This window comes from Anopheles cruzii, chromosome 3 (genome assembly GCF_943734635.1).
Source record: "Anopheles cruzii chromosome 3, idAnoCruzAS_RS32_06, whole genome shotgun sequence".
Lineage (NCBI taxonomy): Eukaryota > Metazoa > Arthropoda > Insecta > Diptera > Culicidae > Anopheles > Anopheles cruzii.
Genome location: NC_069145.1, coordinates 55,321,509 through 55,348,933, shown reverse-complemented (window position 1 = coordinate 55,348,933; position 27,425 = coordinate 55,321,509). Strand labels below are relative to the sequence as shown.

General features: G+C 42.7%; 6 protein-coding genes and 1 pseudogene across 13 annotated transcripts; 6 read left to right on the top strand and 1 right to left on the bottom strand.

The window, feature by feature from the left end:
- The first annotated feature begins 129 nt into the window (after positions 1–129).
- Positions 130–5,689, top strand: LOC128271676 (ethanolaminephosphotransferase 1). Of its 7 annotated transcripts, none has more exons than XR_008269230.1 (8): positions 130–1,018; positions 3,152–3,404; positions 3,472–3,728; positions 3,798–3,952; positions 4,036–4,216; positions 4,279–4,527; positions 5,221–5,392; positions 5,483–5,689. XR_008269230.1 is itself a non-coding variant. In XM_053009289.1 (7 exons), the coding sequence occupies exons 1-7, from the start codon at positions 962–964 to the stop codon at positions 5,546–5,548; spliced, it is 1,218 nt and encodes a 405-aa protein (XP_052865249.1). In that variant the 5' UTR covers positions 130–961; the 3' UTR covers positions 5,549–5,689. The 7 variants fall into 7 exon arrangements, 2 of the variants coding, with proteins under 2 accessions (XP_052865249.1, XP_052865251.1); XR_008269232.1 differs by lacking the exon at positions 5,221–5,392 and adding an exon at positions 4,719–4,919; XR_008269231.1 differs by having other exon boundaries at positions 5,221–5,388; positions 5,483–5,555.
- Positions 5,690–6,096: 407 nt separating this feature from the next.
- LOC128270629 (uncharacterized) lies at positions 6,097–9,985 on the top strand. Its single transcript, XM_053008038.1, has 5 exons — positions 6,097–6,321; positions 6,387–6,994; positions 8,609–8,652; positions 8,824–9,065; positions 9,151–9,985. Exons 1-5 carry the CDS (start codon positions 6,106–6,108, stop codon positions 9,805–9,807), a joined length of 1,767 nt encoding a protein of 588 aa, XP_052863998.1. The 5' UTR covers positions 6,097–6,105; the 3' UTR covers positions 9,808–9,985.
- A 1,033-nt stretch (positions 9,986–11,018) lies between these two features.
- LOC128273869 (uncharacterized) lies at positions 11,019–11,966 on the top strand. Its single transcript, XM_053011928.1, has 2 exons — positions 11,019–11,225; positions 11,313–11,966. Exons 1-2 carry the CDS (start codon positions 11,019–11,021, stop codon positions 11,964–11,966), a joined length of 861 nt encoding a protein of 286 aa, XP_052867888.1.
- A 362-nt stretch (positions 11,967–12,328) lies between these two features.
- LOC128270628 (uncharacterized) lies at positions 12,329–12,848 on the top strand (annotated as a pseudogene).
- Positions 12,849–13,282: 434 nt separating this feature from the next.
- LOC128273863 (uncharacterized) lies at positions 13,283–14,338 on the top strand. Its single transcript, XM_053011921.1, has 2 exons — positions 13,283–13,608; positions 13,685–14,338. The coding sequence occupies exons 1-2, from the start codon at positions 13,399–13,401 to the stop codon at positions 14,336–14,338; spliced, it is 864 nt and encodes a 287-aa protein (XP_052867881.1). The 5' UTR covers positions 13,283–13,398.
- A 682-nt stretch (positions 14,339–15,020) lies between these two features.
- Positions 15,021–15,705, bottom strand: LOC128274072 (uncharacterized). Its single transcript, XM_053012158.1, has 3 exons — positions 15,584–15,705; positions 15,229–15,494; positions 15,021–15,139 (listed from the first exon to the last, which is right to left on the bottom strand). The coding sequence occupies exons 1-2, from the start codon at positions 15,694–15,696 to the stop codon at positions 15,266–15,268; spliced, it is 342 nt and encodes a 113-aa protein (XP_052868118.1). The 5' UTR covers positions 15,697–15,705; the 3' UTR covers positions 15,021–15,139; positions 15,229–15,265.
- A 3,321-nt stretch (positions 15,706–19,026) lies between these two features.
- LOC128275175 (androgen-induced gene 1 protein-like) lies at positions 19,027–27,320 on the top strand. 2 transcript variants are annotated; one of them, XM_053013589.1, is made up of 3 exons: positions 19,027–19,976; positions 24,843–25,063; positions 25,125–27,320. In XM_053013589.1, exons 1-3 carry the CDS (start codon positions 19,785–19,787, stop codon positions 25,477–25,479), a joined length of 768 nt encoding a protein of 255 aa, XP_052869549.1. In that variant the 5' UTR covers positions 19,027–19,784; the 3' UTR covers positions 25,480–27,320. The 2 variants fall into 2 exon arrangements, with proteins under 2 accessions (XP_052869549.1, XP_052869548.1); XM_053013588.1 differs by lacking the exon at positions 19,027–19,976 and adding an exon at positions 24,295–24,726.
- The last annotated feature ends 105 nt before the right edge of the window (positions 27,321–27,425 follow it).

Here is a 27,425-nt window from a genome sequence, read left to right as displayed (position 1 = left end):
TTGAATCGTTCTCCGTTCTCTCACTTTCAGTTACTTGCGAGAGACCGACTGGAATGGAAGTGCAGTGCCGCGACGGTTGCGTGTTGATGGCTTGTTGAAGCTTCCCTGTTGCTAGAAGCCGTTAAGCCAATTAAGAGAGACGCTGTGGAACCGTAACAATCCACAAAGGGGCGTACCAACAAACGTTTTAGGGCCTAAAATTAGTACTGAACTTGTGAAGTGCTCGTGAACTGCGACGATTTGTCGCCCCGTTTGTTTTTGTAGTGTAGTCGCACGATTCATCAATCGGGACGAGCTACTCACCCCCAAAAAAGTCCCCTATCGCCCGGGGTCCTGCTCCCGGAACTACGATAACGCAACAACCGCGACCAGCTGTGGTTGTTTGTCCTGCCAACGACGGTGAATCGAAGTAACCCCATACTCAGACGCGGAACGGACGCATTGCGATCTGACCCCGACCTTTAGACCCCCGCGCCGGGGCGAACGTGATCGTAAATGCCGGTGACGAAACGCCGCCGGTCGACCTCGAGCGCTGTTATCAGTGTGCGCCGGAGTGAGAACTCTCGTGTCCGCGGCCATATACGGCGAATGATCAATGGTGTATAGTCTCCAGAGATCGCCTCTCGTGCGTGAACTGGATCGCTCAGTTAGTCGCGACGCGGCACCCTGAACACACCGAGGAATCGCGAGATCGGATGCTGCTGGATGATGCTCTTTCCCGGCCGGGCGGCATGTGCTATGTAATTAGCGTGCAAAGGTGTACGTGTGTGCCCGTGGTGCCCCAATAACGTGCGTGTGGGTCGCAACTGTAGTACTTAGCGCTTGGCGGTTCAGTTTGCAACTTGGCGACTTATTTTGTGGAAAAGTGGAACTACTGAGCAGCGGGTGGTTAGGCTCAGGTTATGGACGAGTTGTAGTACGTTTCTCAATCAGTGTCCGGAGTTGAAGAAAGGCCATTACGATGATCGGAATCAAGTATCTCAACGAAGCCCACTTGAAAGGGTTCGAAAAGTACAAGGTAAGACGATCGGAAGACCGCACCAGCTGACGATGGCTAGTCGTTTTCTTAGGAACGCTGCATTTGTGGGTGTGGGATGTGGTGGTATCAGACACACGTAAAGCCTCCGTGTAGATGTGGCGTGGTGGCGTGGCCAGCGCCAAGCACATACCGTGAATTGCGTGATTGAAGATGATTGTGGCGCGACGATGAGGTTGCATAGACCCGACCGGCGAAACAGTAGCGCACATGTGGCCGATTACCCGGTCGTCTTATCGGCTGCCCAGAAATATCCATCGTGGGTAATATATGACGGTCTTACGATAGCGAACAACGACGTCGACGATTTTTGGAGGTTTTGCACCTAGGGTTGCATTCGTCTCGGTCCATGTCGGAAGTGGCGTGGTAATCGATAAAAAAAACAATGGATTAAGATAAGTGTATGCTTCGAAGTTGCGCCACCGTAGCCGAAAGCAACATTTGTACGCCCGCATTTCGAGGGTTTCTCGCTCTTGTTTATCTGATTTCATTTTTACCAAATAATGCAATTGGACCAAATTGAACGGGCCTTTTTCCCAAATTGGCGCCTCACCATGGTAGTACACTAAATTGTGGAAAAGTTTTTGCTTCTTGGCCTTGCAGAAATTAGTAAATTGTAATACTGTCTCACCGCCATTTTGATAAAACCATTACCATGTTTTGGCCCATAAAATGCTCCCAGTTGTTTGTGTCCGCACCGCACAACAACAGTTTACCGCAACGGTAAAACGACTCACTAAATCGCGCACAAACAAAAGCAGTTTAATCACTTTTTTGTGCTCCACTTTCGCACCATTTCCGCAATGTATTTCGCGGTACAGTACCTCGAGTTCAGCCGAATTGGGTGAATAAAACAGAAACCAACAAACGTTAGCTGGGCACAAGCCCCGTGCGCAATGGGAAACAATCGGCGCAACAACTTGTGGCTAGCTGTACGCGCGGTACGACCTCATTCTGGGCAGCGATCCACGCGATCGCACGATGTACGCGGTCCGTCTACAGTCACTTTCCATTTTTAGCAACGACTGCCTGTGATGGCGGTAACCATGGGTGACCTTATCGCAGATGAGCTTCACTTTACGACGTGGAGATGACGGCGGTGAATGATCGCACTTGAACTCCCGAGCCAAGCTCCTGATGCCGCTAGCAAATGATCCGTGCTTTACTATTGCAGATTATTTCATTTGGCTGTAAGCTTTTGCAGCCTCCGACTTCCGACAGTTGCTCTGGGATTGAGAAGTGACTGAAAAGATCTATAAACCGCTCACTCAAGTAGGCAAGAATGAAATGTAAGTTTTGACAAGGGACTAAATGAGATGTGAAAGCGTCCAGCAATACGCTCCGACAGTGGCTTCATTCGGTAAGCCTTGTCTTGACGCCATCGTACGGACGATGTGGCGTGACTCGTCCAGAGGGGCAATGTCTGTGGTCCATTGCAATCAATCGGCGCAACGGCGTATGAATTATCGACTCAACCACAGCACTTATCGCGAAGGACGCGTTGCGTTTCAGGCGCTATTATCGGTTATGAAGCATTGCAAGCTTTGTACTACAGACCTGGGGTAGCTGGTGGCGCTTACTACCGGTACGGCTCAACTTATTAACACTCGCAACACGGAAATAGCGTTTATCCCACACAAATGGGTCAACAGTTTTAGACATTGCTCTTGTCTATTGAAATGAGGGCGCTGTGATGAGGGTCGTCCTGACGGCCCTCAAGGACAATCCAAAGCGAGGTGGGCTTCTTAAAGAAACTAGGTCAATGGTTATGAATAAATAAGAATCCTGTACCCAAACCTGTACTTCAAAGCCCCCATGAACCTTCCACAATCTTGCTTTACCCTGCGAGCGGTTGAATAAGTAATACGCTCTTTTGAGTGAAAAACCAACACATCTAGCGCATTCTATACACACGCTAGGCTCGTGGGTCTTAGCCATATGTTTTTCCTTTTTGGTTCAGTTCAATCAGAATAATGACATATTAAAACAAAAACGCTACAATGTCAGTGTACGATGTATTACTACTAGTGTTTGTGGTCTATTCCAGCATCTTTTCCATCATAAATCACTTGTTAAACGATTTCTTTCTAATCTATGGTATCCTTTTGTATTCAGTACAATTGCGTCGACACCAGCGTATTGAGCGTGTACGTGATGCACCCTTTTTGGAACAAGGTAGTCTTGCTGTGTCCCCGGTGGGTTGCGCCCAACCTTCTCACCTTCACCGGTTTCATGCTGACGGTGGTAAACTTCTTCCTGATCGGTTACTACGACCGAGACTTCACGGCAGCGACACAAACACCGCACGGCGTTCCCAACTGGGTGTGGCTGCTGGCTGCCATTAGTCTGTTTGTAGCGTACACTCTCGGTAAGCACAAGAAAACGTCTCAGTACTGTCCGTATTCTTCTCCTACATGCCCTTTCATCAATTGCAGATGGAATCGATGGCAAACAAGCACGAAGAACCGGCACCAGCGGACCACTTGGTGAGCTGTTCGATCATGGATTGGACTCGTACTCTGCGGTGCTCATACCGATCTATGTATTCAGCATATTCGGATCGCACGATCTGCCGCCGGTGCGAATGTTCTTCATCACGCTGAATGTCTTCCTTAACTTCTACCTCCCGCACGTGGAAAAGTACATCACGGGTGTTATGTTTCTGCCGTGGGGGTATGATTTTCTTATGTGGGTAAGTGGCTGTTTCACGATCAGAGAGCCCGAACTTCAGCGGAAGCTTAATGAACGGGGGCTTTTCTAGGGCGTCTCGATCACGCTGGCAATCACCGGTATCTTCGGAGCAGAGTTTTGGCAGATTCCGGTCTTCGGCATGAAGCCTTGCCACATCTTTGAGCTGACACTATACGTGTCCGCAATCATAACTAGTCATCCTATTATAATAACTAATATTTACAAGTAAGAGAAACCAGCGTGTGCATATTACTGATCAAACTGATCAATAAGTTACTATTCATTCTTTTTCTATCTCTACCTCTCAGGTCGTATCGCGACAAAACGGGCAAAATGCGATCATTTAAAGAAGCTATCCGCCCGCTGGTGCCGCTTGCCAGCCTGTTCGTACTGTGTACGCTATGGGTGCTGCTCTCCCGGAACGGCATCATAGATTTGGAGCCGCGGCTCTACTTTGTGATGTGTGGCACGTTATTTTCGAACATTTGCGTAAGACTCTACAGTTTGACCCCCTCTTCAGTAAACCTCCAGTAACATTGCTCCCTTTTTAGTGCCGGTTGATCGTGTCCCAAATGTCAGATACTCGGGCTGATCTTTGGAATGCACTTCTGAATCTGCTGTGTGTGACCGTGACGTTCGGGATTCTGCCGTACACGGCCCTCGGCTTGCCAGAGCTGGATGTCGAGTTCGAGCGATACCTACTCTACGCGCTAACGTTCTTCGTTACGATCGCGCACCTACACTACGGAGCCGGAGTGGTGCGAGAAATGTGCCATCACTTTCGGATCCGCTGTTTTAAAGTAAGGCCAAAGGATTCCGGCAGGACTCCTACTAACCACCTAGAAGTTAACCAAAATGGTAGCCACCCTAACCAACTTCATATTCATAACAGTAGAAGAAAAACAAAGTAGTGTGTGTGTATGTGTGTGCGTGGAACAACAAATTCCACAGCTAGAACACCTAATACAGCTAAAACCAACCCCAACTACAGCTTTTTGTTCCGGTTTCAACCTGGTAGTCCTGCCATTGCAACGAACGAAGGACCCTAACCTTTTCCTCGCCGTATCCAACATCTTGCTCCGTATGTGCAATAAAGCCGTAAAACGTTGTGTGTATGTGTGTGTATCTATTACAAGCAGATTTCCAGTATCGCAGTAATACACTCCGCCGCAGGTGTTTTAATATTAGAACGGTAGGACATTGTTTGTGATGATCGTTTAGATAAGCCGCTTAGCGGAGCTTAGAATTAACATCCGACATTCGTCGCATGGTGCTCGAGTTGCAATATTCGTGTGGTATTTTGTCTTGGGCTTCTGTTACTGTTGGGACGCATGATTTCATCTTCACAATCGAAGATGGAATACTTTATTTATTTTGATAACGTTTAAAACTAGTGCATGTTCAAATAACCTATTATTCGATTTTTCTTTTGCTGTCCATTTTTTCGACGTTGCTCACGATCGACAACGAACAAATCATTCTCCCATTTATAGATCGGAACGCATGATAAGCCGTTGCTAGCCTACTAAAGAAACCAAAGCATGGTTAAACCAATGCTGATCATCGAAAAGTCTACCGATAGAAGCGTCTATCGAACGCAATTCTCCTTACCCGACTCAACCACCATCAGCATGTTTGATTACTGACCATCACCATTACCAGTGTGTATGTCCAGTAGAATCGGTAGTTAACCATTTCAATGTTTGTGAAGTTACTAAAACCGCCTTTCGGTCGTAACCGATTCGTTCGATACAGATCACTCCGGCGCCACTGTCGCAGTCGGCAACGCCTGTCGACGGTATGGAGGACATCGCACTATGAGAGGGTGGTCATCAACAGTGGTTCAGAATCGAGTTTAGTGGAAAACTAGTAATGTAACGGTCGAAAACGAACTATTTTCTTTGTACATAAATAAATAGAGCCATATTAGATACTTTCTGAAACCAGCGGAAAAATAAACAATGCCGGAAATAAGGAAGCGGATAAATTTAGTTTTATCTTGACGGTCCATTTTATTTGCAATGATGACTGAAGATTATAATGAGTTAAGTATATAGCAGAAGAGCAAAAAGCAAACAAAAGATACTTACATAGAGTTAATAAACCCGGCCTGATTCGACCCGTTTTTTTAACTAACAAGCAAACCGACGTGACATCTACTATAATCCCAAAAGAGGTTTAGTGTGCTGCCAACGAAGCTCTTGGCAGATGCAACAAACAGAAATGCCAATCCTTGCAGTAGCATTTGCTTCATCATAACATCGATAAGAATAATCTTGCTCGACGTTCTCACTGATAACACAATAACACAGTTTCAAGAGTGTCTCGATTTCGCAAGACAGCTGTTCAGCATCTACTTCATTGTGGAACACAGAGCAATGACGACGATGGCCGCCGACGGCCTGGTGGAAGTTTCTGCGCAAGATTGGAGTGAGCTGCGGGATCTTTATAAACGCGATTGGCCTCGGTACGAGGTAGCCTACAATACACTACAAAATTTCATTCATTGGACACTCGCTTCCGAGCCTGTGGATACCATGACTGTCTACAGTTACGGTGAAAGCTGGCGTCAAAATGGTACTGTTGTAATAACTGTAAGTCAAAAACCATCGCTCTTACACCTTGCAATGCCCCTGTTACGTGAGTCGCTTCTTTTCAGAGTGCAAACTACATTTTTCTGTACACACTGGATGCTTCTGAAGAAACCCTTCGAAAGGCACTGCTTGCGTTTAAGTGGAAACGAGCGTACATATCGTACATGACAACCTATCGTTCGCTTCTGTTGGAGGTGTACCAAACGCTCAACTTAAAAGTGGTGCTTGATGTTCCCAACGTGTTGTATCGGTTGTCGCGTGAGCAAGCGCAAAACATAACGTACACACCCCCAGACGGGTTTTACGCACAGGAAATCAATCCAATGTATGCTCAATTCATCAACGATCGCTGGAGATTTAAGGGTGAAGGAACAGAGCGCGTGATCGAGAGGCTGTTGAAGCATAACTTGTCCATGGGCCTTTTCGACGCCCAGCAGCACCTGGTGGGTTGGTGCCTTCGCGGTGAGAACGGCGCCATGTGCATGCTTGGAGTGTCAACTAAACGCAAAGGCTACGGGTCGCTGGTAGTTAAAGCTTTTGCCAAGGGTTTAGAAGCAAACGGATGCACCTCGTACGCTAGTGTTGTTAAAACCAATGCTCCCTCTAGGGCGATGTTCGAAAAACTAGGTTTCGTTCAAGTATGCGACGTCGATTGGTTGGGAAACAGTGCACAGCAATAGGAAGGGTCGTTGGCTTTTGTTTTATTATCACCGATGTATTTTCATATGAGAAATTCGTGTTCCTTTTTTTAATTAGTTTCAGGACGATTAAGGAAAAGTAAAACAAATGATAAGATACAAGCGATCTCTACAGTTTATTTGATGCTAACTGTGAATATGGTGGACAAAAATGTTTGTTCAACGTCAAGCATCTTGGAACAATTAAGATGCGAATCGTTCTGAAACAAGTACGCCAATCAGCTGGCAAACACCCTTATCATATCTTATCATGGTCCCATAGCAACCGCTGGTGTTGCTTCCTGGAGACTTCCTGGTCAATTGTCGGTTTCCACAGTTCACTGCCAACAGCCAAACATGCAAGAAGATCGATTGGAATTCCACACTGCACCAAGAGATCGCTTGGTGTTATCGAAAAGGGCAAGGGATACGGAAGGCTTGTGTTGAAAGGAATAATAAAAAAACTGGCCGAAATAAGGTTAAACTCGTATGCTAGTATTCTGGCCAATAATGAACCTTCCAAGGCTCTGTTTGAAAGCGTTGGTTTTAAGCTTATTAAACGAGTCAATTGGATTCGAAACTGTGAGAGAAAGCTTGTAGAATGGAAGTCAGTAGGGAGTATTGCAATAGAGTAGTAACGCGAGCAACATTGCAATAACATTGAAAGATGAAACGTTATGGTTTACAATAAACTAATGTAAACTGGAAAGGGGTTTCGATTATAATATAAATTAACACATTAAATTTATGTGTCAACTCATAGAATCTGTATATGCATTACTTATGCTCCTCATTGTTTTTTTTACATATGGTCTTGCGCAAGTAGTTGGCGCCCGTCGATTATTCTCGCCTAAATAAATGAATATAATTTTATATTCAAATAATTGAGTTTACATGAATAATACAATAATAAACGGAAACCTAACATGAATATTAACAACAAACTTGTTAATTTATCTTTCTACAGTTTTGTACAAATTTCTCTCATATGTATTAAGAATTATTCTTGGATCTAGACTAAACTTTAAGGAATACAATACAAAATGTCTTGTAGGAGACAGTTACAAAGCATACTGGTATTTACGCAACAAGATTTCCACCCCTTTTTCGAGTAGATTTGTATGCTTTAGCTACCGCTGTATCAAATGAGCGATATATTTCTTGATAAATATTTAATTTTCTGCTTGGCCCATAAAATACTTGTAGACCACACCATGTCACGTGGGAAGCTTTCATGTTCTATACGCCCAGAAACATCTTTGGGCAAGATTATACACCACAAAACGTGGCAGACGTTAAATTGTTTGTATCAATACATCTACAAGTTCCACTCGTACATGCCTATCGATTTTAGAGTAAAATAGGCTTTAGTGTTCAATATGTTCATTGAACAAGTAGCAACTGTTATGAAATAATTGAAAAATTATAGTATATAGTGTTGTAACGTGAACAGCATTTCGACACATACTCGAAATGAACATAGAACTGAATGAAAAATGGAATCATATTTTATATAATATTCTTAACAGTTGCCTGTTTCTTTGAGCAAAAGATGATGAAATATGGTTAGAGATTGCATAAACTACCACTACTACTTCTCTAAATTATAGCGATGTGGTACAAACATACAGAAAGCAGGAACTCTCATGGAACAGTACGAACACTTGCCGAATTATGATTCAAAATTAAACATCAACAAAACGAGACAATATGATTGGTTGTTCAAAGCTACAACCTACACACAAAACATGCGAATTATCTTATCATGGTCTCATAACGCAGAATGTTCCGGAGCACCCATGTTTAACTATTACGCTTATTTTAGCAGTGACAATCGCAGTTCGTTGCCAGCGTCCAAACATGCAGGAAGATCGCTTGAAACCAATCCCACGCTGCGATTGGGAAGAGTGGCGCGATTTGTACAAACGAGACTGGCCACGCCATGAGCTCGCTTATAATACGGTGCAAAACTATATTAACTGGTCCAAACGCGACCGCAAGATTAAAGACTTGGTGATTTACAGCCTGAATGGAAGTTGGCGAGAAAATGGAACGTACGTTATTATTGTAAGTAGAATACAGTGAAGGATAATTATTTACTAAAATCTTCATTAGAAATATGGTTTGTTTTTTTATTTTATTACTTTTCTAGGATCGTATTGATCTGTATATGTACACGTTGGACGAGTCGTTGGTTACCTTACGCCGTGCACTAGAGCTAGTGGACTGGGATTACTATTACGTTGCCGTGATGTGTGAATATGAGACTCTTCTCTTCGATGTTTTCAAGCAACTTAACGTGCAGCTGTGCGTTGCGAGACCAAATTACGTCTATTACCTATCCAAGGAACAAGCCCATGCACTGTCTGTAACCCTTCCGGAAGGATTTAAACTCGCTTCGCTCAAACCGGAAAATACTGATACTATCAATGATCATTGGCCTCACCGGGAAACGGGATCAGAATTTTCCCTTGAACGTTTGATATGCTGGAACCCTTCGATTGGGTTGTACGATTCTTCTGATAATTTGCTCGGTTGGTGCCTTGTCACGCAGATGGGCATTATCGGATCGCTTGGTGTTATCGAAAAGCGCAAGGGATACGGAAGGCTTGTGTTGAAGGGAATAGTAAAAAAATTGGCCGAAATGGGGTTAAACTCGTATGCTAGTATTCTGGCCAATAATGAACCTTCCAAGGCTCTGTTTGAAAGCGTTGGTTTTAAGCTTATTAAACGAGTCAATTGGATTAGAAACTGCGAGAGAAAGCTTGTAGAATGGAAGTCAGCAGGGAGTATTGCAATGGAGAAGTAACGCGAGCAACATTGCAATGACATTGAAAGATAAAACGTTATAGTTTACAATAAACTAATGTAAACTGGAAAGGGGTTTCGATTATTATAATAATTAACACATTAAATTTATGTATCAATCCATGGAATCTGTATATGCATTACTTATGCTCTTCATTGTTTTTTTTCTACATATGGTCTTGAGCAAGCAGTTGGCGCCCGTCGATTATTCTCGCCTAAATAAATGAACATAATATTCAAATAATTGAGTTTACATGAAAAATACAATAATAAATGGAAACCTAACATGAATATTAACAACAAACTTGTTATTTTATCTCTCTACAGTTTTGTACAAATTTCTCTCATATGTATTAAGAATTATTCTTGGATCTAGACTAAACTTTAAGGAATACAATACGAAATGTCTTGTAGGAGACAGTTACAAAGCATACTGATATTTACGCATCAAGATTTCCACCCCTTTTTTGAGTAGATTTGTATGCTTTAGCTACCCCTGTATCAAATGAGCGATATATTTCTTGATAAATATTAAATTTTCTGCTTAGGGGAAGCTTTCATGTTCCATACGCCCAGAAACATCTTTGGGCAAGATTACACCACAAAACGTCGCAGACGTTAAATTTTTTCTGAATCAATTTAATGTCTTAGTTGAGTAATGCTATTGCCAAGATTAAACTGTATCAACACATCTACAACTTCCACTCGTACATGCCTATTGATTTTAGAGTTAAATGGGCTTTAGGGTTTTACATGTTCATTGAACAAGGAACTGTTATGTTATTATTATGTCAAATTATTACAAATTGTAGTATATAGTATTGTAACGTGAACAGCATTTCGGCACATATTCAAAATAAACATAGAACTGAATGAAAAATGGAATCATATCAAAAAGCAAAGATGATGAAATATGGTTAGAGATTGCATAAACTGCCACTACTACTTCTCCAAATTAAAGCGATGTGGTACAAACATACAGAAATCAGGAATTCTCAAGGAAAAGTACGAACACTTGCCGAATTATGATCCAAAAATTCAACATCAACAAAACGAGACATTATGATTGGTTGTTCAAAGCTACAAGCTACACACAAATCATGCGAATTATCTTATCATGGTCTCATAAAGCGGGAAGTTCCGGAGCACCCATGTTTAACTATTACTTTTAATTTAGCAGTGACAATCGCAGTTCGTTGCCAGCGGCCAAACATGCAGGAAGATCGCTTGAAACCAATCCCACGCTGCGATTGGGAAGAGTGGCGCGATTTGTACAAACGAGACTGGCCACGCCATGAGCTAGCTTATAATACGGTGCAAAACTATATTAACTGGTCCAAACGCGACGGTAAGATTAAAGACTTGGTGATTTACAGCCTGAATGGAAGTTGGCGAGAAAATGGAACGTACGTTATTATTGTAAGTAGAATAGAGTAAAGGATAATTTTTTACTAAAACCAATTATTCGAACCAATTATTATTATTGTTTATTTACTACTTTTAAAGGATCGTATTGAACTGTATATTTGGACGATGGACGAGTCGTTGGTTAGCCTACGCCGTGCACTAGAGCTAGTGGACTGGGATTACTATCACGTTGCCGTGATGTGTGAATATGAAACTCTTCTCTTTGACGTTTTAAAGAAACTCACTGTTCAGGTGTTCAACGCACAACCTATTTACATTTATTATCTAGCTAAAGAGGACGCATGTGCACTATCTGTAACCCTTCCGGAAGGACTTAAGTTCGCTTCGCTTCAACCGGAGCATGCAAAATTTATCAACGACTTGTGGCCTCACCGAGAGACGGGATCAGAATTTTCCCTTGAACGTTTGATATGCTGGAACCCTTCGATTGGGTTGTACGATTCTTCTGATAATTTACTCGGTTGGTGCGTTCTCACGCAGATGGGTGTTATCGGATCGCTTGGTGTTATTGAAAAGCGTAAGGGATACGGAACACTAGTGTTGAAAGGATTCGTAAAACAGCTCGCCCAAATGGGCCTCAATTTGTATGCCAGCATTCTTGTAAATAACAAACCGTCTCAGATTGTGTTCGAAAACATCGGCTTCAGGATCATCAGGAACGCGAATTGGATTAGAAACTGCGAAAGAAAACTTGTGGAGTGGAAGTCTGGAGCCAAGATGGTTTGCGAATAGTAAACACGATAACTAAATATATGGCTCAAATTATCGCAATTACATTTTTTCGATATTTTTCAACTTCCAAAAACATTTAAAAGTTGTCCCAAACATGCCAAATATCTAGCATCAAACAAAGACCAAATCTTATTAGAGTACATTTATGCTTAATACTTATGCTTAATATTTTATTATTGTTTTACAATTCTCATAAAACAAACATTAGTAAATTCCTATACAACTACCATGAAATCTTGCATGATGTTCACACTCATTCAATACTCTTATCATCTCGTTCTCCTTATCTCCACCAACAATGGATTACGGCACACCACATCATTTAAACAATATGATAACCGTATCGCAACTTCAACCACTTCATGACAATCATCCTCGGTCCTTCCAGCATTAGCTTAGCTTGGTCTGGCGGCTACGAGAGAACCCGATGCAACAGGAGAGAATTGTCTACTGATATGTTAGTTTCAAATCCGATTGTAGACTGGAAGGAGCTACAGAACCGTACCTCCAAATCGAGCCAACGTACAAACTTATCCAGAACTACATTAATTGGGACAAATGTGATTGCAAGCTGAAAGACTTTGGTATTTTTTCTCTCAACATCGTGCTAAAATGGGACATTCATTTTAGAAGTAAGTTGTTTTTGTAACTGTTCATAAAAAATCAGAGCCAGTTGCCAGGATCGCTATTTCCTTTACTTTTACAGTAACACGAGCTTCGAATCCAGTGGATTGGGACTATTCTTGAGATCGTTACAAAATACGATTTGCAACTGCTTTTCGATATACCAACCGGAACATGCTCCCTGCCACTCCAATCGCCACCTGGCACATACCTGTGTTCACTGTCCGCGGAGGATGCTGTCAAGGCGAACGCATTGTGGTCTCACCGTTTGAAACGCCGAGCGCTATGGAACCTGAGTCTTGACTTGTTTGATGCAGAGACGAACGATTCGTATACCTGGTGTTTTCGTTTACCTCCTGGAGGTTACGCTGCATTAGAGGTCCCGGTCCAGCATCGACGCAAAGAATACGTTATTGTGATGGCCGAATACCTAAGTAGGCAGAGATGGGCCCCAACTCACGAAAACTGTGTCGATCGAGATGTTGCGCAAACACGGCTTCGAGAACGGTGGTATCATGCACTGGACACGTTGCTCGAATGGAAAGCTCACCGAATGGGATGGTTGGGCCTCCGGCATCAGTTGCTCCCGCAATGCCCACAGAACTGCGGTGCATGTGTGAAGCGGATGAATTGTAATCTTATCAGTGTTGCTTAAGCCAACTGACTGGAATAAACGGAGTGCCTACAGCAGAATACAGCTGCATAGTATTCTGTGTTTTTCGGTGGTGTTAGTAGACTCTTTTCGCCGTGCCCACCTTGCTGCGGTGTGCTAGTGGGGCTAAGTTAGTACTGAACAAACAAATCAACCATGCAGAGCGATATACTCGTTCCGATTCCATCAACCGCCTGGGAACAGCTTCGGGATCTTTACAGACAGGACTGGCCGAGGCACGAGATCGCGTACTACACCATCCAGAATTACATCCGTTGGACGGAGCGCGATCCACATATCAGCACCACCCTGATCGTGTACAGTTTGAACGGATCCTGGTGGGAGACTGGCACGTACATAATAGTTGTGAGTGACCAAAATACTAATAAGAGAGCCGTCCTTTTACGGAATAATGTCCTTAATTGTTAACCGTTTCCCTTAGGATCACACGGATGTGTTCATGTACACACTGGAACCAACTGAAGACACTCTGAGGCGAATGCTTTGCTTGCTCGACTGGCATCACAGCTATCTGATGAATATGTGCCTGTACCGGGATGCAGTGGTGAACGCTTACCATTTGCATCGACTTGCGATTGCTTTTGACAGTGTTGACGTGATATATCGGGTGCCGCATAACGTAGCACTTCAATTCCGATCTGAACTTCCGCCGGGTATGACGCTACGGCGCATCGCACCACACTATGCACGATTTATCCACCACCAGTGGTTGAACAAAACTGTCGGAACAGAGTACTTCATCGAGCGGTTGCTCCGATGGAATGTTTCGATGGGTCTGTTTTGCGAACGGTCTAGGGAACCTTTGGCCTGGTGCATCCGGTCGCAGAATGGAGCGCTTGGGTTGCTCGGCGTAGTAGCTCAAGGGAAGGGTTACGGTTCTCTGGTGATCAAAGCGTTCGCGCGATGGCTCGCAGAGCAGGGACACAGTACTTATGCTAGCGTTAGACACACGAATATGGCCACACGACGACTGTTGGAAAAGCTAGGCTTCTGTGTGGTCGGCGAGGCGAGCTGGTTGAAAAACATGAAAAGCAGATTCGACGGCACAGAGTTACGAAAGGCAATAAAATCGTAGAAAATAATGTTTGTGATTCTTGATGATACCTCTTTCTAATTACTATCTTTATGTCATTACACGTTTGTCTGCCAAATAAACAAAACGAATTTCACTAAAGGGCTTATTAGGACTATTTCCAAAAGGTTGTAGTATTAGATTAAACTTTCAATGGCTTCAGCATGGCAATAGAATGTTCCCAGCCTAGCTCCAGAGAACCGCATCTCACCTAGGAAAGAAGCTAAAAGTCAACAATGTCAGGAATTCTTATTTAAAGCCTTATATAAAGTGTATAATGGATCTCAGCATTCTGTAAATTTAGGGTATTTTTTGTTGGTGCTAGTTTCTTATATGGCCACCGCCACGATAAGCAACTTATCGCGAAGATTGTAAATGTTTGTGCGAAACATTATCGCAAATCACACTCTGATTCCAATTTATAGCACACACTTGTTAGTAGACCAGCTAAAAGCATTTTGAGTAACTCAGAAAGATAAAAAATGTTATCAATGCCGCATTTCTCAACATATAAACCACCTTCATCATTGTGTTGTTTGGGACATTTGTTTATTTTCTGCTTAGCATTGAATTTGAATTCTACAAACTGTGAACGGGATCGGGATATGGAATCGGTTATTGATTATTGATTGCTCTACTTTTATTTCTTCGACAACAATTTCAAGTCTAAACATTGATATTGTAAGGCAAACACTAACAGATCAGGCTCAGTTTTTTTCCTAACATCTCAATCAAAATGTACGATAAGGCGATCACGAATACAGGGGGGCACGGACTAGTTTCGCAAAGCACGTGTAGCAGAAGCTAGAATAAAATTATGTAACGTTAAAGATTGCCTCCGAATGCTCTGGGTGGAGCGTCTGACGCAGTGTTTATGTTCGTAAAAAAATTACCTCAAAATCGGCTACCAAGGGTTCGCTCATATTCGACTTATCGGCCGTAGATCTCAACGAGGTAGTCCAGCGGGTTTGCAATGTAACGGGTCGTCAGGGCCAAATTGGCGAATCGCTGGTACAGTCCACCGCCCACCAAGTGCGCTTGTCCGGTTCTGTTGGCCGTGCGATCGTACGCTCGAATGGCGGTGATGTTGTAGTTTCCACTGTAGTTCACCGTACGGTTGACAAGTCCACCCGGAACGCCAGGAGCAGACGATACGGCGCTGTAAATGATACAGAGCATTTGCTGTCATTTGGCAAACCGCGAAAACGATCACACGCTGATTCTTTGATTTCTTTCATTGATACTTACGAGTACAAGATGCGATCACCAGTGGTAATGTTGCCAAGGATCAAATCGCTCGCCTGAATTGCGGCAACCAGGGCCACGGCAACAAATGCACAAACTAGAATTTGCTTTGCCATGTCTGTTAGTGTTTGTTATTGGTAGTTTGCCCAAACAGAGGTTGCAGCACAGTGGAACTGAATAAAAGACGGTGAGATCGGATCGTCGGACCAGTCCTTTTATATGAAAGTTTTATCTAACCTATCGACACCTTCGATAACGGGTCGGCAAGACATAACGGAAGCAATCGATAAGATTATCAGGAAAACAAGTCCCCATTTCATTCATAATTGTTTCCTATCGACATGTGCATAAAAGTGAACAATTTTATGTTAACCTAATTTACTGAATAAAGCGAACAAAGATCGCTAGCAATAACTGGAAAGATATTTCCAATCATTAATTGAACTGCTCAAGAAGTTATTTATTTGAATATGTATTAACGGAAGCTTACAAAAAAGAATAATAATAAATAACTGGTGATTATTTCAAGTTAGATTTACATAACCTCTGATTATTGTCGTTAATAAACATACATTTTGCTTTGCTTGCTTTGCTTATTTTTGCGTGAATTTCAAATCTTTCGTCAAATATGCACCGTTTTGTTAAATATGAATGAAATTAATGTTTGGCCTCACGGAAGCAACTCTTAATAAATGATTCCTTTCAAGTTCCACCACCCAGTCCAAGTAAAACCTTCCTGGCCGTTACTTCCGTTTTGCCCACCTGGTTGAGCTGCTTCTACAAGCTTAGAGTACGATCGTTTTCACACAATATTGTCGTATAGGACTCATTTCTCATCCTCAGTCCGTTTAAGAAATGGGTCGATTTTATTCTGTTTGGCATCGCAAATGTTAATTCGATCCATCAAGTTTTTGTGTTAATTGTTGTGGCACTTTAACATCGAGCTTCTTTTGTGAGTCCTTGGCTTGAGCTGTTTGATGGTTGATGTTTAGCTCCTGGGCGATGCTACGAATACTACCATGCCGATCAACTTTAATATTTCTGTTGTTTTGAAAAACTTGAAAACGAGCATAAACTTGAAACTGCTTGATCGATACATCACAAGATATCGTAGACTGAAATTAAAAAATTTGAATATTGAAAAGAAATGGAACATTATATGACTCACATTGGGCTTTTTTTCAGATTAAAGGGTTACTCTGAAGTCATATTTCAACCATTGCAACATTTCACAATGCCGATTATGAAATCGAATACCAGGAATTAGTCTGTGTTATCTTTACGATCCAGACAGTCTTATTCATACTGCTTTGCAAAAACAAACCAAACCTGTCTGAACATGGAAATACACGACAAATCACGAACTAATCTAATCTCTGATAGCATGGTTATCCCTGCATACATTCGAATACGTTGCAACCATGATATAGAAGAAACTTAGTTGCTTAGCAACGCCACTCTGCTGTACAAAATTGAGTACTTAAACGATCGCATGAACCTTTGGCGCGCGATTTAAGTCAACTTTGGAAACAGTAAGTACGTCACGAGTTTAATGAATAGAAAAATATAAAAGAACCCTTTATTCTTCCGCAAAAATGTCAGTTTTTCGTTAATGAAGCATTATTATTTATTTATTTTTTATTCTATTAGAATATACAGAACCATATCAAGAAATAACTTTAAATTTTGCACTTAAGTTGATACACTGTCAGAGTTCGAGCTGATGCCTTTCGCTAAGCAACTGATTAATTGGTGCAGCGAGGATGATCTACGGACGATTCACGATCAAGCTTCTATTACGTGTTATACCTTTATATCTCCCTATTACATTGTGGGATCCCTTGGATGGACTACTACCCAACGTAGGTTTTCAATTTTCCGGAATCCTACGCCTTCAAAAAGTTTGATCGATTTTTCATTAGAGCTCAACACATACGCTTTTGAGTCCAATCCACGACGTGCCAAACGTTTGGCTAACTCCACCACCACCATCCGACCATATCCACGTCGTTTATGCTCTTCGGCCGTTTGAAGATCAGAATGTGCCCCGGTTTGATCGCTACATAAANNNTACGGCTGGGGGAAAAGTTTTCCTTACCCCTGAAGGGTCGTATAGTATTTTTGACATACTGGAATTTGGTAAGTGATGGTTTCGGGGACACTCTAGGTTGTAGGAACAACGGTGTCACTGATGAACAGCGGATTGCAATAGTCTTAGTTCATGTGTTAGCTAACGTTCGGTCGTAATTGTATCCATTATGATAACAATCATCGTGGAGATCGTGAGATGCTTAGACTATTAAGGTTCTGATTACATCGTATTTACGCAAGCAAAATTCTGCCTATCGTCTAACCATTCATTGTACACGTGTGTTTGCGTGCCTATTTTGCATTTGGCATGCGAATGCTTAAAGTAAACAATTTTCATTCCGTGTGATCAATAAGTTTGATTTTGTTAGTTAGTTTTCAAGTAAGGCAAACGATTGCAAAGAACAAACAATCGTTGTATGGCGTATTTAACATGATCATTCTTCAATTTATTTCTGCTGCCGCGAAAAAAATTCAAACATTGATACTTCCATGATTCTCTTTAAAAAGGTTTAAAGATAAATAGATAGCAATAGATTGTAAAAGAACGTTAACTTTAAATGAAACATCAAATCAAACAACAAATGATATCAGTTCATATTAATGCGTTTGTTTTTGTTCTTATCGATGCAATGAAAAATCCTAATTATTCCAAAATCCTACTGTTTGCAACTAAAAATTACCCTCACACAACCTATTTAAAAGGCAGTATGTAAATGTAATGAAATCTTGGAAGAAACGAATGTAGCTAAACAGCTGAAAGTCGGTATCATTTAATACAACCTCGAAATTTTGTACATAAAAAACCTGATGCTGCAGTTCTACTAATATTCTAAGCTTGTTTACACTACTGAGAACACCGATGTTGTGCTAATCCAAAAAGAGCAACTTTTTTGTGTGCAAAATCTTTGCCACCAACTGTAACACTTGGCTCTCCGAGTGGTACTGCATCGTACCGTGTGCAATGTTATCATACTGTTGCCGCATTAAAAGTGAAAACATGCAAATTTGCACGAGTAGCGTAGAAGCTCTGCCCTCTGGAGTAAAGAGCGACTTCTCAATCTCTTTCAGCTCTTTCCCTCTCTGTGTTTCTCGCTTTCTCCGTTGTTTGTTTCTTGGAAGAGAGACGTTCAATGAATGTTTTATCAAACGAAGGATGATACGGGGTGAGCCTCTCCTGCGAGTGAGTAACTCCGTTCCGCTCCTAACTCTTTGTGGGAAACTCTCGGGCATGTACGCTCTCTCACTTACCATACACCTCAACAACTAACTAACGTCGTCCAGCGCATACCAGCACTTGGGCGCACCATTCATTCGTACGGCATCGGTTGCCTCGATTGCAGAGTACTCCTTTTCCGTAATACTTCTTCACCGAAGACACGCCGTCAGCAGACACGTACCCAAGTGCCCGACCTTCACTACCCCACCAGGGTTTGCCACGGGATAGACGCTTCTCCAGACATCTGATTGTTGTCCCGCCAAAGTGTCCTTGTTGCTGCGCTTCCGAGACCAATTAATCCGAACGGCTAGGCCCGCCTGTCCTTGGCATCAGCGGAAGCTGCAACTGTTTGTCGTTTCGGTTGCCCTTCACACTCGCGACCCTTGACACTCGGGTGGGCGAACCGAGGAAGATGTCCTTCCGCTCCTTCGTAGCCTAGTGCGGCTGTGTGCGGGCGTGTGTGTGAGCGTGTGTGTGTGTCTGGGGGAACGGCTTCCGCGCAGACGTTTCCTTTCCGTACCATAACCCGCAAGAAAACCACGTAGCCACTGCGGACGAACAGTGTTGCAGTGAGGAATTACATTGTTTACCAAGCAACGATCCCACTTGCCCCTCATACGAGGCGAACTTTCCACGAAAAAGAACAGGACTTCCAAGGCTAGTTAGATTGTATCCTTCGTCTACTGCTCTATATGTTTACCGACCATCGGCCCCATTTCGAGTCAAGTGTGCCTTTGTGCGACGCTCCAGCAGCGGAAGTGAGAAGCAGAAGTGAATCATCATAGATAAGGCGTGTGTTAACAGCGCAAACAGCGGAAAAGCAATTTCGTCCGGCTAGTGTCCTTTTCTCAAACGCTCCGCTTTAATAGTGTGCTGTGCGTAGTCAGTTCCATCATCATGTCTAGTGTGCAACTGTACAAGCTGCCGGCGTTTGTCATCACCTGGCACCTGATTGCGTTCGGCCAGTACTGTTACGCGATCTACTTCGATCGATTTTTCATTCACATCCCGGATGATCTGGCCGTGCCGAAGATGATGCGACCGACGGAGTACGGTGGTCGCTCCAAGTTTCTTACCTACTGGTGTTTGGTTAGTATAAAATATTCATCTGCCATTCGCAAGTTAATTTATGATACTAAAACAACGACCTGTTACAAAAACAAACAGCACCAATGCCAATTCCGATTCACGAACGATGGGCGGTTCTCTTAGGACTTTCGGAAGCCAATTAGGGTCTACCGTCTAATTTTAAACTACTGTTTAATCAATAATCATGCTGGGGCTGAAAACCCGAGCGATCGCACCCAAAGCCATTCAAAACTGAATTTATTCTCCCAACAGTTTAGTTAATTCTTTCGTTACCCATTTGGTGCACTATGCCATTTGCAACCCCAGCTTCTGTTATTACAAGCAACACATACACCGTTAAGTAACCATTTTGTAGATGCCTCACGTCTTAATGTGTGACTGATACGTAAATACAGCGGATTTCTGTTAGGAGATCATATCACAGACGTACTTTGCTCAACAAACATCCTATAATAAAAACTGATAACCGAGCGTTGTGTAATTGGACCTTAATTTAAGCTCCAATAATGTGGAACCACGACCAGCGGTTTTGTTTGTTTCCTTCAAAATACACCTTATCTTGATGGTTGCTATGATTACGACAAAAACCTCTCCATTCTGCACTCTCTGGTGGCCACCGCACCGCTCGGAAAACTCGATAGTTATTGCACAACCGGATCAATAAAGCGCAAAAGATTTATGGTGCCTAGCTTCCGAACGATGGAACGGATAAAATGTAAAAGAGAGCACACACAGTGTAACAAAACACCGACATCCACTCTGTCGGATATGGCATTTTCCAGAGATTGTTTGCATTGCAATTTCTGTAACAGAACCGTGAAGCATGGAAACTGTTGCGTATTTTTACTTTCTCCTACATCCCGCTCTCCAGCGCCCTCCATTCCATCGGCCGCGTTCGCACCCCACGTAGCTAGGAATCGAAATAAAATGATAAAATGTGCGTAATTTGTTAAAAATAAAAGTTAACATAAACAACGGCAGGGCGCGAACGCAAGCATACTGAAAGAGTGCCACCAATGCACAGGACTTCTCTTTCGACCAATAATAAGCCGGGCCAAAAAAACACCGCCGGTCGTGGAAAAACGAATGGAAAAAGTACACCACTTAACATGCCCGGTGGAGCCGCCTGGTGGTTGGTGAAATCGTATACCAGATCCCTACACATCATGCCAAGCGATGGAAGTTTGCAATGTCTTTTAACATGACGTGCGAAAAACGGATATGGTTCTACTTTTGCCTTTTTTCCAAAGGCGCATGATCATATGAACAACTAGAAAGGTCAGGGAAGAATGTGGAAACATTTCAAAACATTTGGAGGCATAATACAATATTTACTAAACCATCGTAGAATGAAACCGTGAAATGAAAAATTGTGAACACATTCTCACGTCGAATTGGAAAATAAGGAAGCTATCAGAAACTAACTGAACCCGACTGTATTCGAGAGGATCAAGGAAGAAAGACAATAGGATCTGTGGGGACATACGGCTACACCAATAATGTTACTAGTACTAGTTGCTAGTTGGTTTTTAAGTTAATTTGGAAGAGTTTTTGAAACAAACAGAAAGTATGCATGATTTCTGTCGTAGATGTATGAAGTGTACAAAGACTACAGGCAAATGAAGAAAATGTATGTGAGAAGTTCGAGATCATCATTTTTGGAGCATATTTAGATGTGCCAGAGGACAAGGAAAAGAGATTAGGATGTTCTTTTTGATTACCTGTGCCCAATACAATTCGATACTTCGTCGAAGAAGAGATGCATATACATGATATACCCGAAAAAAACCTTATAAGCTGAGTACGTTTTTACGTTTCTCGTTTCCCTTATTGCGTGTTTTAAGTTCTGCTATTGCGTGAATGGCATTCAACTGTCGTCACTAATTAAACGGCGTATGCTTCAATGCCACTCCTAGCAACAGACTGGCTCTTTCAAAGGATTAATTAGCTTCCAGATAGGAATAGTGCATTACGTTGTTACACATTACACGTTTCTTACATTATGAAATTAAATAGAAGGCACTATAGGTATTTGATTTTAATACATAATTTTACACTAGCAAATCACAAACATTTGTTCAACACCATTTTGTTCATTCGGTTTTACATAAGCTACCTTAATTTCAGCTAGTATATTCCTTTTTATATTTTAAATGCGACTTGCAAGTAATTTTCAGCTTAGGGAAACATCCTGTACAGTTCACATAAGAAAAAGCAATGCGCCATGTGTTGATGATAATGTCAAGGGTGTTGGTAATCCAAATTAAATCAATCCCAAGCGAGTTACGACAGCTGCAGTTTCGAGGCCAACAGAAAAGGTCGGTGTCACCAACCACCAGTAGTTCCAAATAACTAGCTAAAGCAATTGAGCTTCTCCAAAAAAGAAAATCGATACCAGTTGGCCTCTCACGCGGTATGACACATAACGCAAATGGAAGAAAACCTTAGTCGACATGACCATTCGCCACTAGACGACAAATGCCGCAGCATAGGTTGCGTAAAGCTACACCCAAGGGTGCAACTTTAGCGGCTTCGAAGTGGCCCAATTCTACCGACACGATCTTTCTTTTCCCAGAAGTTCTTGCTATCGATAACATAGCCGATTTGTTGCAAGGGCTGGTGGCTTAATTGGTCCATCAACTGGTGCCTAACTGCATTTGAGTTGCCGTCTAACTGAAAGCAATTCAATTAAATATTCTATCCTGTTGGTTCGGAGCCGTTTGACCAAGTGAACCATTCTCATCACTTTCGACTGTTCAAAACGAACGAACAAACTTCAGCGCCTATCGTTCTTTAATCGACCGGGTACGAGCGCTTCGTAAAATTACGTCATTTTAAGTGGCCAGAAGTGTGGTGATAGTATTATTACGTTGTTAAAAGTTATCCACGACAGTTAAGTATCAAATATCATTGGATTTCATTACTGCAAAGTAATTTTTATTGCACCATCACTTACGTTGTCACTCGACAAATCCTCTCCTCCATTGGAGGGTTGTTAAAGATAGTTTATTTTCGGATAGTTCGAGTGTTATTTTGTAGGTCCGACTGTTGCACATGTGTGCTTCGTGCAAGACCCCATATTCTGTGCTCTTTTCAACGAACTCGCCAGTTGGAGCGCCCTTAGCCGGCAATACAAACAGAATTTAACGACAGTGCAATAAACACGCGGCACTACGCGGCCAAAAACTGACCATCGACTCAACTCGATCATCCCCATTTCTACTTAAAACCTGTTAGTAGCTGAGTAGAAACGTGCGATTAAGAACCAAGCAGGATACTATCGGCAGCAGTACAGCAAACCACGAGACAAGCCAAGCTCTCACGGTGCCGTTGATTGTTGCACTTTCCGGTGAGCATTTGCTGGTAAGCAAGAAAATGCAAATAACCAGGTTGGTCGTCAATTCAGAAACAGAACCGAGATCCGCTTGATAGTAACCATATGTTAGCAATAATGAGGTACCAAGCTGGGAAGGATTGGCCGCCGAGGAATGGAACAGCCGAGCGTCTAGTAAATAGAAAGATGTGCTACTACTTGCTGTTTTATGGCTAGCAATAAAATGTTTCACCCCGCGGCACACCTCTAGGGGAAGAAAGTGTTTTCCTAGTCCAATCTAGACAAAAAATCACCACCCGCCAACTGTTCGGATCTTCCAATGTATCCAACGACCCCTTCGACATCCACAAGCGGGTGTTTTATAGAATAAAAGTATTTTAATCATTCAACTGAGTCGGAGAAAATGAATTTCTTACAGTAAGTTGGGCGGTAGAGTTTATAGGGAACATCCAACCTCATCCATGCCTCTCAAATCATCTTCGCTGAGTCGTCATCGTAATCAGAAAAACATTACCGATACGATTCTCGCATTGGAGAGAGTTCAATGAACTTTGATAAGTGCATAGCGGAGACCTTGCACTGGAATGATGGACAGTGCCCGGCTGAAAGAACGAACTTAATATTATACTTCAACATCACAATCACAATAAATGCCTCAAACTGCACGAATAGCTGCGTGTCCCACAGTGTTTCAGTAATCCACTTACCACCGTAATCCGGCTATCGAGATTCTGAAAATCGGTAATCACTTCCACGCTGCACACTTATCGGGGAAGGGGATATTCGGATAATTTGTTTATTTGCATTACCAGCCGATGGAGATCGTGAATGCGCAAGTCCGCGATTCCTTCTCTCCGCTGGGCGATGCGTGAGCGCAGTTGTCAAAATCGCGAGAAAGAAAACTGTCAACAAACGCCAGTTCGAGTTCGAGAGTTGTTTTGATTTGCCACTCGTCCGTTCCAAAGTCTGCCCGATAACGTAACAATCGCGCTCGCTTCGCCAATAAATGCTCCATCATTCTGCACGACGAAGGCTACTTATCGCATTGCGAGAGCCACGACGCTTCAGTAATACCGTCACCGATTAAAGTATTAAAGCAGTTGTGTGTAGCGTTGATTGCGAATTCCGCTGCGGAAGTGCTTCAGTTCAAAGTGTTTCGTACAGAAACAACCCACAAACCGCTTTGGAGTAGCACCGTTCGCACCTGAAAACAGTATGGGAAAGACGGCAAAAAGTAACGATGGTTACCAGCGCGGGGCATACGGGGCACTGCGTGCCCTGATGCACTTCATTGCTGCAGTCGTATTCACGTACGCCATCTACTACGATTTCCGATACGTTCATTTTCCTCCGGAAATGTGGCGGCCGGGTGGAGAGTTCGGTGGTAAACTAAAATTTCTCACCGTGTGGGATGCGGTAGGTCCGGTGCCTTGCAATCATCGGCTACTTTAGACATGCAGCATTTATAACATTACGCAAATACTTCTGTAGAGTATTGACCGACTTTCCGTACTTTCTCTACTTTTCCGCAGATTCTGCAGGCAATTTACTTCACAATATGTCTACTGAACGATTTCATCGGTACGAACGAGGTGGCCCCTAAGCGGATGCCACTGATCCGGAAGGTGAAGGATTACACTCTGGCTGCGTTCGCTTTCCCCGTGGCGCTGAATGTAGGCGTTACCTTCTGGACCCTGATGGCAATCGACCGTGAGCTAGTCTTCCCCAAAGCGCTCGATGCTGTTTTCCCCGGGTGAGATCCACAGAATCCGCAGGCTTGCCGTGGCCATTGAACACGTTTTTGTTCCCCGCAGTTGGCTCAACCACGTAATGCACACAAATATTGTGATCTTCATCATCTTGGAAATCTGCACCAGCTTCCGGCAGTACCCTTCGCGTCGGGCCGGCCTAACTGGACTGGGTATCTTTATGTCCGCATACCTCGGCTGGCTTCACGTTATTCGACATTTTGGTGGTATCTGGGTGTATCCGGTGCTGGAGGTACTGAACTTTCCCCAACGTTTGGTGTTTTTCGCCGTAAGTCTCGTGTTCTGCGTCGGACTGTATCTACTTGGGGAGTTCTTCAACAATTTAATCTGGACAAAGGAACTGAAACAATTGAAGGCACAGGCAGGATCGGCGGCGGGTACGAGTAAGAAATCCAAATAGGCAGCTTATCTAGTGTTTGTTTTATTTTGCGTGATCATTTTTCAATGGTCCATAGTTCAATATTGAGCCCAGGGAAAATGCATGAAGAAAACGGGCCAAGGCATCTGGACCTCGCCTCATGAGCCTCGGTTGATAAATCAAACATCTCGAAGGCTGCTTTCCGCTCGTCATGTGGGTCGTTTACCGAGTGTGTGTGCATTTACATGTTTGCGGGTGTGAGGCTGATATTAACACCCAACTCAATTTCTTAAATTAGTGAATTTGCATGAGCCGTGAGTTTGGTTCGGCCTCTTTTCATTCGACTAACTTTGGGCAATCCGATCCAAACTAAAAAATTTTAAATCTAAATGAATTGCATTCAAACGACATCCATCTGTGAACGAATCTTTTAGAAGATCATCTAACATAACTCAAAAAGATTGAGCAACTGCATGCGTTTTACATTCTTGTGGGCTGGTCTGCTGGCGGATGGTTTGGAAGGTTTAGTTTAGATACAATATTCTTTTTCTTTCTTGCACTTTCTTCGAGGCCCCTTCAAATGCAACGTGCAAATAACTGGCCTGGAGAAATATCAATCGAACACCAAATGATGAACGATGTGTAACGAGCCAAACATTTTCAGTGCAAAAAAACAAGACCCTTCTACTTACAACTCGAAAGTGGAACCGAAAACGATGCTCGAACGTATTTCGAATAACTTAAGCATCCAAAATTATTTAATAAAATCAATACGGGAAGCAAAAAAGAAAGCAACGTAGAAGCAACGACACAAGTTACGTAGCACATGGTGGCAATTTTCCTGAAAATATGAACATTGCCAAGCATGCCAAAACCGTTTGATTTATAAACCGCCTGATGCGATAAATTGTATTTGAAGTATACAGTGTATATTGATTGTATTTGAAGATGTGCAACAAAACCTTCAATTAAATATATAAATAATAGCATTTGCCCTTCAAGCGCCTGATGCGCGCTGTTTTCGTATTGATCGGCGGATCGACACTTTTACACCAATTAGGCACTCGTAGCAACTTTGCTGTGTATTAATATTGGCATCCCTTGTGGAATCAGTCATTTGGTGGTGTAAGGAGGGTATTTTCCAGAGGCAGAGCTGGAACAATTTTTATCGTATTTAGATGTGATTGAATTTTGTCCGTTTCATCGTCTCATCCAGTGTAATTCTATAGCAGAAGTAGCCGGGAAAAGCACCAAAAACCACTAGCACACAAGCTAAGCGTAAACTAGGAAAATGTTCCGCACACCCGCGGCTAGAAAGTGTCCAGGAGTTTTGTGTTTTGGCAATTTCCATAGTGTCAGTTTTGGCAAATATATAATTCTACTACGACAAGAAATAAACATAGCTAATATAGATTATATTGCAGCAAAGAAATAGCATCGGTGATGGTCGGTACGAATCAACCGAATTAACCGAGCACCGTGAACCAACCAAAATTCAAACCACTAATGATAAAATCATCAAAACCACACTAAGTCTTGCTTGGTAGAGTAGCGGCTTGCCAGCAGAGATTGTTGTTCGGTGCTTTCGCCGTTGCGTGTACTCACTTTTCAAAGTATTGCGTGTGAATGTAATTCTAGACGTAATTTCAATGCCCCGCATAAAACCGTAGATAGTGAATGGTAAATATTCGATTGAATATTGACCACCTACATAAAGCATGCCGTCAATTTTCAGTTCTTGGTGTAACTTGATGAACGGAAGCGTGTAACGAATCGCGTGCGTGTGGTGTCCGGTCACCACTCTCTCTACGAGGCGCATTAGAACCGCTTACATTTAGTAACGATAAAAAAACGTGGAAACCCGAACACCGACCTAAAATGAAGAGTCTAAAATCTGTTCATTTTTGTACCGTTCTTATTGGAAAGAAATTATATGTATTGTTTTTTCTTTCAATTTTTTATTTTGTTTTAACCGTTACAAGACCGTT

Bases quoted from the DNA above. Each gene is read 5' to 3' on its own strand.
- LOC128274072 (XM_053012158.1), bottom strand. From the start codon at position 15,696: ATGGCAAAGCAAATTCTAGTTTGTGCATTTGTTGCCGTGGCCCTGGTT. The intron at 15,495-15,583 runs GTAAGTATCAAT...TATCATTTACAG, and splicing joins GGTGATCGCATCTTGTACTC to CGCCGTATCGTCTGCTCCTG.
- LOC128271676 (XM_053009289.1), top strand. From the start codon at position 962: ATGATCGGAATCAAGTATCTCAACGAAGCCCACTTGAAAGGGTTCGAA. The intron at 3,405-3,471 runs GTAAGCACAAGA...CATCAATTGCAG, and splicing joins GTTTGTAGCGTACACTCTCG to ATGGAATCGATGGCAAACAA. The intron at 4,217-4,278 runs GTAAGACTCTAC...CTCCCTTTTTAG, and splicing joins CGTTATTTTCGAACATTTGC to TGCCGGTTGATCGTGTCCCA.
- LOC128270629 (XM_053008038.1), top strand. From the start codon at position 6,106: ATGACGACGATGGCCGCCGACGGCCTGGTGGAAGTTTCTGCGCAAGAT. The intron at 6,995-8,608 runs GCAATAGGAAGG...TCTAAATTATAG, and splicing joins TGGTTGGGAAACAGTGCACA to CGATGTGGTACAAACATACA. The intron at 8,653-8,823 runs GTACGAACACTT...CGCTTATTTTAG, and splicing joins GCAGGAACTCTCATGGAACA to CAGTGACAATCGCAGTTCGT.
- LOC128273869 (XM_053011928.1), top strand. From the start codon at position 11,019: ATGCAGGAAGATCGCTTGAAACCAATCCCACGCTGCGATTGGGAAGAG. The intron at 11,226-11,312 runs GTAAGTAGAATA...CTACTTTTAAAG, and splicing joins ATGGAACGTACGTTATTATT to GATCGTATTGAACTGTATAT.
- LOC128273863 (XM_053011921.1), top strand. From the start codon at position 13,399: ATGCAGAGCGATATACTCGTTCCGATTCCATCAACCGCCTGGGAACAG. The intron at 13,609-13,684 runs GTGAGTGACCAA...CGTTTCCCTTAG, and splicing joins CTGGCACGTACATAATAGTT to GATCACACGGATGTGTTCAT.
- LOC128275175 (XM_053013588.1), top strand. From the start codon at position 24,526: ATGGGAAAGACGGCAAAAAGTAACGATGGTTACCAGCGCGGGGCATAC. The intron at 24,727-24,842 runs GTAGGTCCGGTG...ACTTTTCCGCAG, and splicing joins TTCTCACCGTGTGGGATGCG to ATTCTGCAGGCAATTTACTT. The intron at 25,064-25,124 runs GTGAGATCCACA...TGTTCCCCGCAG, and splicing joins CTCGATGCTGTTTTCCCCGG to TTGGCTCAACCACGTAATGC.